This window comes from Egretta garzetta, unplaced genomic scaffold (assembly GCF_000687185.1).
Source record: "Egretta garzetta isolate BGI_Z169 unplaced genomic scaffold, ASM68718v1 scaffold215, whole genome shotgun sequence".
Classification (NCBI taxonomy): domain Eukaryota; kingdom Metazoa; phylum Chordata; class Aves; order Pelecaniformes; family Ardeidae; genus Egretta; species Egretta garzetta.
Window position 1 is genome coordinate 4,196,201 of NW_009259719.1, and position 15,569 is coordinate 4,211,769.

General features: G+C 36.0%; 1 protein-coding gene across 1 annotated transcript in view; it reads right to left on the minus strand.

Annotated features, from left to right (window-relative positions):
• The window catches only part of CACNA2D3 (calcium voltage-gated channel auxiliary subunit alpha2delta 3), a 474,057-nt gene that overhangs the window by 20,787 nt on the left and 437,701 nt on the right, over positions 1-15,569 (minus strand). The window contains exons 34-36 of the mRNA XM_009639329.2: positions 6,847-6,922; positions 3,171-3,223; positions 1,530-1,585 (exon numbers count right to left, since the gene is read on the minus strand). Coding sequence (XP_009637624.1) covers positions 1,530-1,585; positions 3,171-3,223; positions 6,847-6,922 — 185 coding nt within the window. The remainder of the gene's footprint in view (positions 1-1,529; positions 1,586-3,170; positions 3,224-6,846; positions 6,923-15,569) is intronic.

Below are 15,569 nucleotides of genomic sequence, written 5' to 3' on the forward strand. Positions count from 1 at the left end.
TAGCACAGCAAACCCTACTGTCCTTCACAGCCATCAGTGTAAAAGACATTTTTCATCATGGTTAGGGAAAGCACTCAAAAGTTAGTCTTGGTTTTTAGAAGACCTGTCTAGGCACTGCTGATTATGAAGCAGCCCCAAAAGCAAATAGCGTCTGGCTGGTTCTCATGAAGCTCTATTAGTGTACGTGCATCCAGTCTACATCAGGCTCGTTGTTCATGTAACAGAAGAACTGGCTTCAGTGTTGCAATACAGTATGCAGTTTACATCAGTACAGGAAAGGCTATACTAAGTTCATTCACCTAAATTTCCAGAAGGCTCTTACCAAATCTTCACCTCCAACAGATACCATTCTCAGCCTCTCCTTCTCCCTCTGCTGCATTTACAACATGTTAGGCAGTAGCCTGACATGAGCTTGGCCATTTACTGCCATACCTTCTGGTTGCTCCAGGATAGATCTTTCTGCTAGAATGGCTCCAGCATCTTATTACTACAGGGAATACTGGAATATTCCAGGGCATCAGTATCTTCCATTTTCCCGATACCTTAACTTCAGACAGGATATTATTTTGGAATAAAGGCAGCCTTGTATCCAGGCAATGCAAATATAAACTGAAGACTAAAATAGCAATTTTATCCCCTGCTTTGCTAAGGAATATGCAAATCTGCAAATATGAGGCTGAAGAATGCAGTTTAAATATTATATCAGTAAACGGCATGCAGCAAAATTTGCCTATGAAATAGCCAACTGAAGCGCACTACTCTTGTAGTGCCCTTTACTTTTGAGCAACACAACTGAAATGCCATTAAAAGTCTGCTAAAATATAAGCAAGAGCTGACATCGAAACCTTCCAATTCTTATGGGAACTGTTCAAACTTCACAACTGTTTCAAATGAAGCCTCCACAATTTTAAAAGTTATTTTGAGTAAACTTAATTTTAATTCATCTAGATTTTATTACCTTAAAATGTTTCTTTTGAATGGAATGATAAGACGAAATACAGTTTTAACCAGTCTTGTTTAAAAAGAAAAGCATAGAAATTACAACCCAAAGCCTTAAAAATTGTTTTCATATGAAATTATATTGAGGTGACCATGTTCCTGTGGACTTGTGTTGAAATAACATTTTCCAGCACAATAACCCCCTACATATTACAGCAGCTCTAGAAAGAGCATAGTACAAAGCAGAAAAAGGCTAGTGTAATTAATTTGTTCACAAAGACTGTTTTGGAATGAAAGGAAATATTAAAAAAACCCATATTTAATCGTTATCTACTATTGTAACTTTTCCAATATAGTAGTGTACTGTATTCCCAGAGTACACACAAGCACTTTGTGGTTATTCATCGAAGATCTTAATTATCATGTGTTTTGGGAAACATTAACAAAGAAGAAGATGCTGACATGGGAGGCAAACTGTTGTTATCAGATGTCTATTTAATCTAAAACATTTTACATATATCAGAATTTCAAAAATCCAATTTAATCTAGGCATTTCTGTCATTATGGCCAGGAAAATAAATTACGCTTACCTTTTGCTGTTAGATCAGAGTGCCACCAACTGCATAGATTAAATTCCACAAGGAACCTAAAGAAATCATTAGAGTTTTCGTATTATACCAAAGAATGTTTTCAAACCCCTAAACCGGCAGTAGTTCAATACCATCAATCCTATTTTAAATAAAAGCTAACACAGAACTGAAATTCCTGTTCCTGACATAACTCTGGGATTACAACTACTGCTATTCTCATATTTTCACTGGGTTGAATCTTACCACCAAGAATTTATTCTGAAATTAACCCCATCAATAAGCTTTACCTATTTTTGATTTAAATTACTGATCTTATTTGAAGGGTCCATTAAAATTCTCGGTGCATGGCAGCATACCGTGTTTTTACTGTTGAATGTCATTGAACATTATTTCTTCATTATGCAAGGTATTTTGACTCTCTAGTAAAATGCCATAGGATTATAACTGTCCTGGCTACAGTACAGGAGCACACATAAAATACTTTCTTATATTAATTCTGGAACTAAAATAATAAAACTAATTTATTTCTAGGAGCAGAAAAGATTGATTAACCAGTGTCTAATGAACTCTAACTAGACATGTAGTGAATGCATTTTCCTACTAAACTATACTTCAATTTTCTTTGAAGAATGGACTGAAATGTGTCAGTCTATCAGTTATTGAAAGTGTAAAGAATGTGAAATCAACATCCAGTTTATCACATAGACATGAAACTACAATACTTATTAACACAGAAAGCTTCTAGAAAATTTTGAAGCTGTTATAGTCTCATTTTAATGTGATTTCTTTCCCTGATATTTATTTTGAAAGCTGCATTTAAGATCAACCTCTGCCCACTGGCAATAGCCATTCAGTTAATTCTCCTTAACTCTTATTCCAAACTTTGATGAAAGCTCATATAATTTACAATTTATAAAAAATATTACAAGAAAAAGAGAGTTCTATTTCAATAATGATAGAATCCACTTAAATCTGCAACTCTGCTCTCTGATAAGAATGATAAGAAAACATATATGTTAATAACACACAATACATTTTAAGGCTTCCCCTTCTCGATATGATATTTCTCTCTGATTTCTTAGGCAACCTCTCTTAAGGGTAATGCTCATTATGCATTAACTTGAAATGTTACAAGAATTGGGCCAGGTAAAAAAAAATCAGCAACATCCGGAGTACACCTTATCTGGCATATACTGTAAAAGGTCCAGCTTACAGAAATTCATGAAGCGACAATACAGTGAAGCACTGTAACAGTTTGCTGTATTGACTACAGCCCATCCAAGCAGCATTACGAACAGCCAGACATTTATGTAAAATTTAACAGTAACCACAATAATAAATTTGGTTTATATACTGCGATCTGCTAGACTTATGAAGCAAAGATGTACGGATATAAGTGAAGGCCATGGATAATGTAAAAAGTGCAACTGTGCATTCAGATAGCCAAAATTTTCTCAGTTTATAACAATGCAAAAGCTTTGGAAAGCAAAAAATTAACAAAAATTGCTATATTTAAAATCATATAATAGAAACAGCACAACGTATGTAAAAGGCAAAAAGTACAAATATTCATTAAGTATTCAAAAGCAAAAATATTCATTAATTCATACAAATATTAAGTTCTTGATAAAATTTACTTACAAGACAAGCTCAGTCATAATCCATTTTACTGCAGCAAAGAAGGCATTATAAGGCTGAAGAGAAGCAACTCATTTAATAAAAAGGCAAAACATGCAGTATTTGTATCTTAACTGAATTCTCCATATAAAGACAATGTTATGGATATTCAAATAATACACAAAAGTACAATAACTTTTTCTTATGAAGAAGCAATATTATTATATCGCATATTAAAATATATAGTAATGAGATTTCCTTTTAATGTGGTTGGTCATATACAGATTATCAGTTGGAAAATGCAAGTTTTGCAAATGATTCTTAAATATTTAACCTCTAGGGGTTCCTATTTCCCAGGCTATTGCTGGAAGAACAGCTCTGGAAGATAATATGAGTTTTCTTAGGCTGCAGTTCACAGACTTGCCTCGCTATAATGTAAATCCCTATTCATTACCTCAGTCTAATCAGGCTAGGAAAAGCTTCTGAAGTTTGAATTTACTCAAATGAAGTTGTTTGTGTTATACTGAAGACCCAGTTGTAAGCATTTTTAAGATTCTTCTCTCCTCCCTCTATTTTTCTGGATTATAATAAATACGGCAAATACTTTGAAAATCCGGTGTTTATAGTACTTCTACATTTTGAATATTTTATTTTTGAAAATAATATTAATGGGATTATTATTTATGGAAGAAGATCAGGCAGAAAAGTCAGTTTCCAGAAATTTGGAAAGGAATGCATCCCTGTCTCACTCATTTGCCTTAAGGTCTCCCAGTTGCATAAAATGTTGCAGACTTTTTGGATTCCATATCACACATATAAGAAGTCGCGTTGACTTTAAGAGAATTACTCAGATATCTAAAATCATGCTTAACCATCCTGACTCAGCACCTTACTGAAGCAGCGCCATTTTGCACAGCAGGAACTGGCTATTTAAAGTTTTCAGAGGCCACAGGGCTGATAACTCAGAGACAGTGAACTACTGCGAGTCAGGGGCATGAAAGGCAGAAATAGCAAACCAGCAAAATGCATAATGTTCGAGACAGTAAAGATTGTCACCCATTAAGGACTGTCTTATAGGAAAAGATTAAAAGCTACAAGTCTTTCCTACAGATGAAAAGAAAACAAAATTTCAGACTTGTAGGACATCTTATTTATTTTCATTCCAAATCAGAAAACATGAAATTTCACAACCAAGTAATTAACTGTTGCATACTTTTGTTTTAATAATGCTGTTATTTAGTGTAAAAGAATATATTTATTATTACTATGAACAATACATATTTAATGTAAAATATACTATATGTTACAAAACCATTTTAACATGAGAACTAAGAGAAAATTTTAAAACTCAATAGATCTGAAAAAATAATATTACTAGAAAATGAGAAAAATAGTTTGTTTCAAAATCTTAGTGGAAAAGCGTTTCATTACAGTGATATAAATGCATCTTCATGAAATGTGATTTTTCACTCAAAGACTGTTCCTTCAAAAACTGCAGCAAAAATTGTAGGAGTTTCATTTTCTCTCTCTGTATATAAACCATCATTGAGCTCCAAGGGAACTGAGCTGGGTGACTCTGTGGCACTGACACTTTGCAACAAAGTAGTTCTGTGGAGAGTTACCTAGGACTTGCATAAATAAAAACAAGAAAATATGCTAAATTATGAAGTATCTGGATATCCTTGAAGAAGCAATCCTAGACTGGTAAAGAAATGGACCAGATGATCTATAAATCTAGTCTATCCCTAATTTATCATTTTTGTCCCACAGCCAAAAAGGTATGGTAGAAACAGGGGTCCAGCCCTAACTCATGGTTTCCATGATTTTGGCAGAATGTTGTCACAGATCCTTTAGCGGTCAGACAGTCTCTGATGCCTATGCTCCATTTCTATGCTCTTTAAAATATTAACTTTTTAGAGTCTCTGTCTTGTCCCTATGTCTATTCCTGTATTTGTAAAACCTACTTCTCAAAAGGAAGCATAAACATTTCTGAACAAACATTTTGCTTATGTAGAAACTGTACTGACTACTGCCTCGTAACCTCATCTCTATGAACAAAATCTCTACATTCCTGGCATAAAACCAGGAAAAAAATACTTTTGAGGAATCTAGCCCTACCTGAGTTTAATGCAAGTACTCTTTATACTTCCTCTGTAGTCATGGTTATTAGAGGTGATTGAATCAACAGGAAAATAATAATCAAATCTCTGCCCATCTTTCATGTTGAACATCACAAAAACTCCCTTGAAGTTTAAAAAAAGGGTTTGGCTATCTTCAAAAAAATAAAGAAAGAAAGAACACGCTCGCTGTGTCACACTGTATCCCACAACAGTTGCAGTTTTTTCTCCACAAACGCAGCTTGGACAAAAATTGGCATAGTGAAAATCTCTTGGATTCAAGCCCACTTGCAAGAGAGAAATACTTCAGCTCTACATGCTGGGTGCCTATGCAAACGGAGCTGAAGCCCCAAGCCTTGGGATGGAAGGTTGTTGCTAAGAGTTGTAATATACTTTAAAATTTTTCATGCAAATGTGATTCACAGCATCCTGCTCTATTTCACTGATAATTTAAGTCTCATTGCACAGCCTGGTACTTATTATTATGTCAAGATAGTCTTTTTTTCAGGCTTTAGTGGATAACAGACTGATAAATGCAGCAAATCCAAACTTCCACGTATTTGAAATATAGTCATGTAAATATGTAAATGAAAACATCCCAAAATGCATATGATTATTAAACCATAGAAGCTATATATAGATATTTGGAAGTTGCCAGAACTTTTGATATTTACTCAGCGGTTTAACTATGTGTAGGCTTATTTTTTCTAGCTAGATCCCTGTGCATTTAAAAATAATATCAGATAACTTTTCCTGACCAGTAAAATTGTTAGAGTGTTTTGCTGCTGTCTTTACATAAGAATTTTTCGTGCTAATAAGGGCATATATTTGTTAAAATGTTTTCTTTTTAATATGCAAACCCCAAACTTTATCTAACACCTAATCAGTTCTGATAGATTATTACAGTAATCAGTAAAAAATATACATGATTATAAAATACCCTTGAGGTTATTACCTAGATATATGATTTAGCAACACAGAAGCGTTTCCCTTGCGAGACCCAGCTTGACTTTAATCAGTCCTTGCAGTGGGGCAGGGTTTGTATTCAGGTCTGATTGCAAGACAAGGGTTTAAATGCATTGAAATTCTACTTTAAATACTAAGGAAAAAAATGTGATAAATCACTGACTTGTATGCCTTACCAATGAACCAATCCTTTCGTATAAAAAAAAAAAAACAAACCCAAACCCTCAATTTTTAATTTGGATTACATTTCTGCATGCGTGTATGTGTTTACATACAAGAAAAGGCATATGTGATTCCAGTTCCCCAAACAAAGCACAATCTATTGCCAAATCTACAAAGTCCTATGAAGGAGGATTCATACAGTGCAAAGAACATTCTGACAGAACCTCCGAAATGGTGGCCCAGCATTAAAAATTATTGTGTAAGTATTTGAACTTGAAAATGCTTAACACTTTGCATTTGTTTATAATGACCCATTCCTTGTATGCACTAGGATAAACACAAGAGCTGTAAGCATTCCAAATCAAAATAATGGGCTTACAATGGCCATGAGATATTTGCAACAATTTTCTTTGATGATTGCATGGAAAGGTGCTCAGAAAATTTACTATACTTACGTCCAGTAAGCTATGGGCACTGTCGCTACTCTCTTTGTTTGTTCTACACATGGCCTGGTAGTCATAAAGTGTAATTCTACAGAGAAGAACAGAAAACTGCTTGACTAAAAGAAGAAAACACAGTGGAATAAAAATGATGATATGGAACAATCTGCCTACAAAGTAGACAGGAAAATAAAAATTGTAACAGAAGCAGGGAAAAGAGGGAAAGGGATCACTAAAATACAGGTTACACAAAGGAGAATAAAGGTAAGAAACACTGTGAAAACTGTGTAAGGATTTTATCAGACTACAGAACAAAGCAAAAGTGTAACTGGGAGAAACCAGGGAAGATACACGTACAGTGTAACACACAATGATATAAACAATGCGAGGAGGAGGCGGAGAATACACATTCAACACGATGCTTAAACTATTGGTTCTGGACTGAGATCAGCACATTTAGCCCCAGAAAGTGAAAGAATCTATGCATTTGAGGGGCTTCTCACAACAGACCACTCCAGAACTCCAGTAAAGGCAAAAAGACACTTCCACAGTTCTCAGTGTGCAACTAATTTGTAAAAACATGGTGTTGCTTCCAAAGAACAGAGAGATGAAATTTCAGTGTATGCACAGGACAGGTAATTGAAGCAGGACGGGTTTACTTTTTCATGAGGGCAAAATATTCCATGTCAAGTACCTGCTGTAATCAAAATATGCTAGAAGCCTCCTCAGATGCATAGTAAACAGGGAAATTTCTTTCTGCTTGTGATTTTACTCATCATTGATACACTTCAGAGATCTAAATGTAAAATCCAGAACTCGGAGATACTATATGGAATTGTGATCATTTCTCTAAATCTGTCTGTCCATAGAACAATTCATTAACTATATCCATCCACGTAAAAAGCATTTAACATCTATAGCAGATGTAAAGAATCTTTAGCTGCTAAGTTGCAACAATAATATATAAATAAAATATATATATATAAAATATATAAAAGTTACTATGGTATTATTTGTGCATATCCATTTGACTTTTGCATCATCAGAGGGACATAGGAACACAATTGGACATAGATGGTTTATAGATGTATGAGATGGGACTTCAATGTTTTGCAACGTGTGCCTTGCTTCTAAGTGAAGAGGAAAGGAGAGCACACAAATTCAGCTATGCAAAGGATGTCCCAGAAGCTGCCAAAAACAGGTCATGAAATGCATTCAGCATCACCATGAGGCATTCTGCACTGCATGCCATGAAACATTGCAACCTGTACCAATAAGATGTCGTAATCCATTGTGGTAGAAACTGTACTTAATTTTTCTGATCTAATTTTGTGACAGCAACCATCACTAAAAGTTTCTTTATGATGCCTATATTTTCTTTTTGGCTTACAGGCAAAATATCTAATACATTGGATCTCGCAGCTTCAGCTAAACATTTAGTACATGGTCATACTGCTTACATTAGTAATTTTATCTTATATTCTGAATAGAAATGGCTAGGAAGCCATTGTTTTGTGGACTGGCAGAGAGAGGCACATGGTAGACAAACGCATAACTAGAGACCTAAACATGGGTGTAAGTTGAACACTGACCATATTTGGCAGAATCACGCCCACAGCCAGATCCGCGCACACAGATCTGCCAAGACAAACAGAGCAGTACATGGTGTAAGCTGTGCTGCCTTTGTGGCATGCAGAAATACACCACTTTCCCTAGCTTTTTTTTTTTTTTTTTTCCTCCTTTATTTTTACCCCCCTTTAACCATGGTCAGAATCCAGCCCCTGCAAGGTAATCTCTACAGCTTGGCCTTTCCAGTCTTGCTTGGCTTGATTATTTTATTCCTCTAGATCCAAGGACCATGTTGCATGTCCACTTGGACCTCCTAGTGATGGTGGCAAGCGATAAGTGCAGACAAGGGCAGCTTACAGATGTTAGTGCGCTCTCTGCAGAGTAGTGAAGGAATTCTATATGGATTAAATGGTCCCATCCTGCTTCATGCAATACCTATTGTTACAAGTGGAATAGTATTCAGTTTTGTCTTTATTCTTTGCAAATGGTTTTTGAATACACGTTTGGTGACCGTTTGGCATTTGAAAGTACAATCAATTTCTCAACTTTCAATTTCATACACCAGAACTGCTTGGTAAATCTGTAGACTTTGTTATTCTGCTAAGAAGTGTTAACCAAATACTACTATAGTGTGTCATGTGGAACATCTGTTACAATTTGAACTTATATTGGAAAAAGTCTTTCCCCCTCAAAATTTGTACTTGTATTACATTTCTTATGTAATTATTATATTGTAATAGATGTAATAGTTTCTTTAAATGCTCAAAGATAAAAATTTGTTAAAAGATTGAAATATGTACTCACACAAATAATCAGAAATATAATTAATATTGTACCCCAGCTTGCTAGATTATTTTTTTTGTCAATTGTCTTATTGTATCATAGAGAGTATACAACAATCTAAGATTGTACTATAAGCAAGAGGAACAAAAATGTTAAAATGTATGTAGTTAAAAATCCTTCTTTTAACGGGAAATAAATACTAAACTTTAGAGTGATGGCAGAGGGGAAGACTTGTAATAAACAACCTCAAAATCATTGTGGAACACTGCAAAATCATTGTTTGGAAATGCCTGAATATCATCTGTGGGTGATATTTAGTTTTAGTAAATATATTTGAAGGTGTTTCCAGTGTGAAGATTCCGGTTCAGGAACAAACTAGAAAACAGATAATGTATCCAGGTTAAAAAAAAAAGAAAAAAAAAAAAGAAAAAAGGAGCAAATCCTTAGCAAGGTACATGACAGATATAAATTTCTGGTATCAGTTCTGTTTTTTAACAACGCGTTCCCATCTCAGTAAATTTCAAAGTGGGCAGGTTCAACACCTATCTGGAAGTTTCTAAAGATGATTCAAATGACAACACAGGATGTGCAAAATATACCCGTGAAAGCATTATTGCCAAACGGTCTTAAAAGACCTGATTCTTCCACACTAAAAACAAATAGGAATTTTGCAGTACACTTCAAGTATCAGTGGATGAAGCCTATAACCACATTGAAAATCTGAACACTGCAACATATTGAATCAATTCTGAACTCTCTGTCACTATGAATGGTTTAAAAACTCAGAATTAATGGGTTCCAAGGCACTCACAAATTCAAATCCAGTTTTGTTTTGTTTCTATTCTTGTAGATGTAATAGGAAGGTGAAAGCCTTCCAGCCCTATTCCTTATAAAGGCCACTATAGCATTCGTAGTCAGAACAACGGCTTAAGATGCTGTGATGCTTCTGTGTTCAGGTGTCATTTCTGGGGTGTTATTTTATTGCTAATGTCTTTTTGAGATTTTCGAAAACAAGCTTTCTTCTCACTCAGAGACTTAACTCACTGCTGCAGAAAGAAAGCCTTCCAGATTACCCTCCTTGAAGTGATGGTACTTCAGTTTTAAACAAGTGTTTGCAGGTAGCCGTGTCCTGTTCAACTGACTATAGTTAGTGAACATAAGTGCCTGCTTCCCATGATCTAATTTTAAGTCCATCCAGATGCCCAACTTCATGCTATGTATTACAGCATCTCACAGAAGAGCTTTGCTGTTGCTGCGGATAACGTGCTTGAGACTTTTTGACATCGCCATGCTATTAACCGCCCATATTTCCACACGTGGTCACTGAAGTCTACAGAGCAATTTTTTTCAACAGCAGCCATAGGACAAACTTGGACTATGTGCAATCGTCTTTAACTAATGGAAAATAACTTACCAAAACCTAACTGTGCACCTCCATTGCACATACCTTCAGGGGCCAAATACATTTGAGTGAAAACCTTTTTACTGCCAATTTCCTGATACAGTAAATTCCAGTCTTGTACTTTGCAAGGTACTTACAATTGAGTATGAATCTGGTTCAAGAAAATTAAACTTCTAAGACCTACCAGCAGCACAGGCTATATTAACAAACACAGTCTGTTTCTTTCAGCTAGACTTTCAGCACACCTATGGATTTCTACTTGGTAAGTGTAAAAAAACAGCTATGACAATTATAACAGCTGAAAGATCTTCAATACATAAAATTTCAAATGTTTTGTCACCAGTTCAACATATAGGGGTTTTCATATAATGTGTAGGAATAATAAGTTTCTTACCATGGAAGTCCATAAAATGGACTACAATGTCAAGTCCATAAAGAAAACAAAAACGGAAGGAGCATAGGAAGCCAATAATACAGGAAACCCTAACTACTGACACTATGCTTTACTCAGTAATCCACGTATAAATCAATGGCGACTACAGCTCACTTCTGGTGGAAAGACATTCATTAACTCAGACACAAGATGCACAGCCTGCTTGGCATGCTCACAAAGAGGGGAAGGGGGGATAGAGTCAAATGGTATGGAGTGTAAACTAGTTTCTGAAGTCCAGAGAGGGTCCTTGTCAGGAGGTAGCAGGACACTGCAAGAAAGCCCATACAGTTGCTGAGTTTGCTCTCCCACCTTCATTGACCGACAGATTAGTAGTGTCCAGAAGCTGTCAGACATTAGTCTTTCACCACCAAGAAAATCAATGAAAAGCATAAAAATAGATTACAGCATTTTGACAAAACAAGCTTGTCATGACAAATCTTAGCCTTTATTGTTCAGCTACTCCCAATTGCCAAGGTGCTCCAAAGCAAAAAACTATAACTCAACCTGTATTTCCAGCATACAGAATGACAACTCATTTACATAGCACACAGGCCTGGGTTTCTCCTTAAGTGGGCAAATGATTCCCATATACCAATACACTGCATTAAATTAGTTGTAATATTTACAAAGATATAAACTCTAACTATGCCCAAACTCTGTTTTAAGACATCAATTTTGGATGTCATGTGGACAAAATATGAACAGAAAACATACCACACAGTAGTGTGGTAGTTTCAGAGTACAAGTACCAGATGCATGTCTGATAAATGTGCAAAAAAAAAAAAAAAATCGGAACAGGGATCTCGTTGGTAATGACAAGAGGGAAGCAACACATATTATTTGGTTCTTTTGTATCTACTTGTAAACCTGTACTAGACAGTCTGCTATATTGCTGCCTTTCTGACAGCTATTTCTTTGTTGAAAATGGAATGTCATTCTTCAGGGCAGTGCAATTACATATTATTAATTTAGAACCTGAAGATTAAGGGTGCGGGCTTCATCCATGCTCTGCAGTGCACGTGACAGCTAATACAGAAGATGATTATTGGAAATAGTCTGCTCATTTTCCTACCTTGAATGTCTTCTGCCTGCCCACACAAAAAATGCCTATTCATCTACCTGACTATTTTTTGTGGTATTTATGCCATAAAATAGGGTATATTTTGAGCTTACTTTTTCCCTTTACTAAATAAATAATCACTAAAGATAAGGACATTTTTTATAATATAAGAACTGCTACATTGCAGAGCTGCTCCCTCACGGTTGCATTTGTCCAATACCAAATCCACTAACTCCCGCTTGAATTGTTCCCTCAGCCTCTCAGTTATCTTCTCCAAAGTATACATCTACATTCAGAAAGACTGCCAAATTAATAGGTCAAATCAATGACTGTAAAAATCCACAAGAAAATAACCACAATTTTAAAATATGTGTCCGTTTAACACCACCAAAAATTCAACAATATCTTATTAAAATGAATGCTTAAATAAGAGAGAGTGGCCTAAACTAAACAGAAAAATGCACTTCATTACAATTAGTAACCTGTTGGTAAGCAACTAGTTACTGTTTTCATGATTTGGCTTTAAAAACATTCTGCTCTTTGCAAGTAGCTTAGTAAAGGGTTCTGAATTTTTTTATAATCTTATAACCTAGAGGCAAAACACTTGTTGGGTTTTGCTTATAAAGGAAATCAAGACAGAGATGAAAGTCTGCCTGTGTGTGCTTGCATTTGGAGAGCACAGGTGGAGGATCTGGACTGTACCGTGCCATAAGGGTGCAGACGGTATGCACTATTCAATGAGACGTGTGTGAGTGGAGCTAAAGGAACAGAACAAGAGAAACTGAGAAAAAAGAGAAGCTCCCAAGCAACAAGAACTTATTAGACTGAGCCTTAGGATCTGGGAAAGCTGGAATTCAGGGCTGCACCATTTCAGTCATACATCCTGACAACAGGACTAAATACCAAAGCATAGGATTCCTCTTCAGAGGCCAAGAGAATGCCTGGTGGAAGGAGAACTGTTAAGAGGAAATGATGCTCCTTCCATATTTGTCTTACAGAATTGCTTAGTCTTCCTCCTGCTGGAAAGGATGAAAGTGTTTTGAAGTCAAGAGATACTTAATTTTCTCTTACAGATTTATTAAGTTTAGTTCTTTGGGGATCTCATTGCTCTGATAGGCCTGAATTTTTCTGATGTTAATGAGGTTTTCTTAGATTTTCAGGCTTTGAGCAGTTGAATCTATTTTTTTCTGGTTTTATGTAAACAAAGTGCTGAGGAAACTATAAAGAAACTTTTTTCTAAGTTATATGAAGCAGATACTTTTCCATAAGCACATCCTAACTTATTTAATAATAAATTTAAATTATATTTAAATTATTTAACTGTGTGCAATATTCAGGGAATAAGATAAACATCGCTTTGCTAAATGAAATCATAGAACATGTCACGTTGCTGTGGAGGCACCAATATAATTTTTCTCCCTAAATATAAAACCCATAAACTAAGAAAATATACACACATACATATGTACACATTATTCAAAAGAAGTACTGAGTTTAAAGAAATTGAGGAGGGAAGGAGGTATTTAAGTTCACTTTAAAAAATAAACAGCAAACACAAAAATTGAATTTCATCCTGCTGCAGGTTGAAAAGAAATATAGTCAGCAGCAAACAACCCCCTTTTGTTTAATGCTTCCAGCTCAATCCTAAAAAGAACTTCTATATCCTTCCAAATTAGTGGGAGGTGAGAGAACGCACAAGGGGTTAATTCATTCCTTTTGTGGACTGAGAGCCTGAAAGCTGGCATGAATAAGGGAGGTGGTGGCATGTATCTGCACTGCCACTCCGATTGATCGATCCTTGGTGCCGAAGGAGAAAAGGACTCCCACCCCCATGGTTACTGGGGACGTTTGCAAACCCTTCTGCAGTGAAGCCAGGCACTGTATAACCTTCTACTTCTAAACTAAACCAAAAAGGAGCAAGACCAGATCAAACAGGGCAAAGCTGTATGATTCACCTGCTGGATGGTAAATGCCATATAAGAAACAAATTGCAAGAAAGGATGGCTCTGGGTATTACCAGAATAACAGGCTAAAGAACAGGCCTTGCTCTGATTTTGTCTCTGTGGTAAGAGCAGCAAGGACAAGTATGCAGTATCTATAGTGTTATGGGCACAGGGAAATGGTACTGGTAATAGATTTTGCCTCTGCATTATTCAGTGCTTTTTTCTTTACTGCTTATTCCATATAAAATAGGTTTGGGAAAAGCAAAACACAACTCCACCCAAACAAATCAGTAATCTTAAAAATATGGTAGATGTGTCTGACTAATTTGCATGAGAGCCAGCAAAGATTTCGTCTTCATATTGTTGGAACTAGTGGCCGCATCTAGCACAGCTCAAAGACAGTTTGGGTTTTTTTTTTTGTTGCTGCACAGAACTATCTGCTGTACAGCAGGAAAAGCAGGTGGCTCATTTAGTGAAGTTACACCGCTTTGATTCTCTCCTATTTTTAATTGATTGGCAACGGCCACTTTATTTTGTTTCAATAACTGGCTCATTGCATTTACATTTTCTTCAGCATGCAGCTCAGTTGCACTGAGCTAGTGGCTTCATTATCTGCAACTCCATCAGAGCTCAAGACCAGCAAAATCGTAAGGCAATGATCCACACCAAATTGGCGCCGACCACGGTTTAGGTGGAACACTCAAGCTATGCAGTCTTTGTTTTCTCAATGGTGGTACCTACTACCATCAACTGTTCAGTAGATATTCTGTTTGAAAACTTTGCCAGGCAGGACAAAACAAATTGGGACAAATGAAAGCATTATCCCTTGATTTTGACTGTATGTTTTTGTTTGCATTAAATAAGATGCTTCATCTCTTGTATAAACAGATCTTTTCATCGCAGAACCCAGGCTATAAATATGTATTACTTCACTTCCTTTTACAGCATGTGTTAAGAATGTAGTGCTAAACACAAAAAGGTTGCCACCCTCAGAAAACTAGGATTTGGGATGATTCAGTGAGTGCTAGATCTTTCCATTTCAGGTCAGTCCTTTAGTGGGAGGCTGGGAGGAACATTCCTCTATAACGTGCAGAGGCAGCACAGAAAGCTTTCTGCCTTTAAGAGAGCTGGTTTACCAAGGAAGCACACGAACCATCTGCTTTGAGAGCCTCTGTATAGGCCCTCACGTGTAATAACGAAATTCAGTGGTTCATGGGATCAGTGATGTGTCTTTTTTTTTTTTTTTTACACTAGGAATGCACAGGAAAACCAAAGGGAAAAGAGTAATATATATGGTCAGCACTTGTCTCATGCTGTAAGAGGACAAAGGGGTAAGAAAGTTCTTGGACTATGAAGACTCCAGTGTTGAGTTACAGGTTAAAGGGAAACGTTATTTCTTATTTCCCCAGGATGCATAATTTATTTCAAAGGACAACACATAAAATCACTATTCGTTTGTATCGTCATCATGATAGTGAGACCAGGTCAATAGTCACAACAATGTTCAAAGGTGAGTTAACATGTGAATGAAAATGAATTACTGGCAGA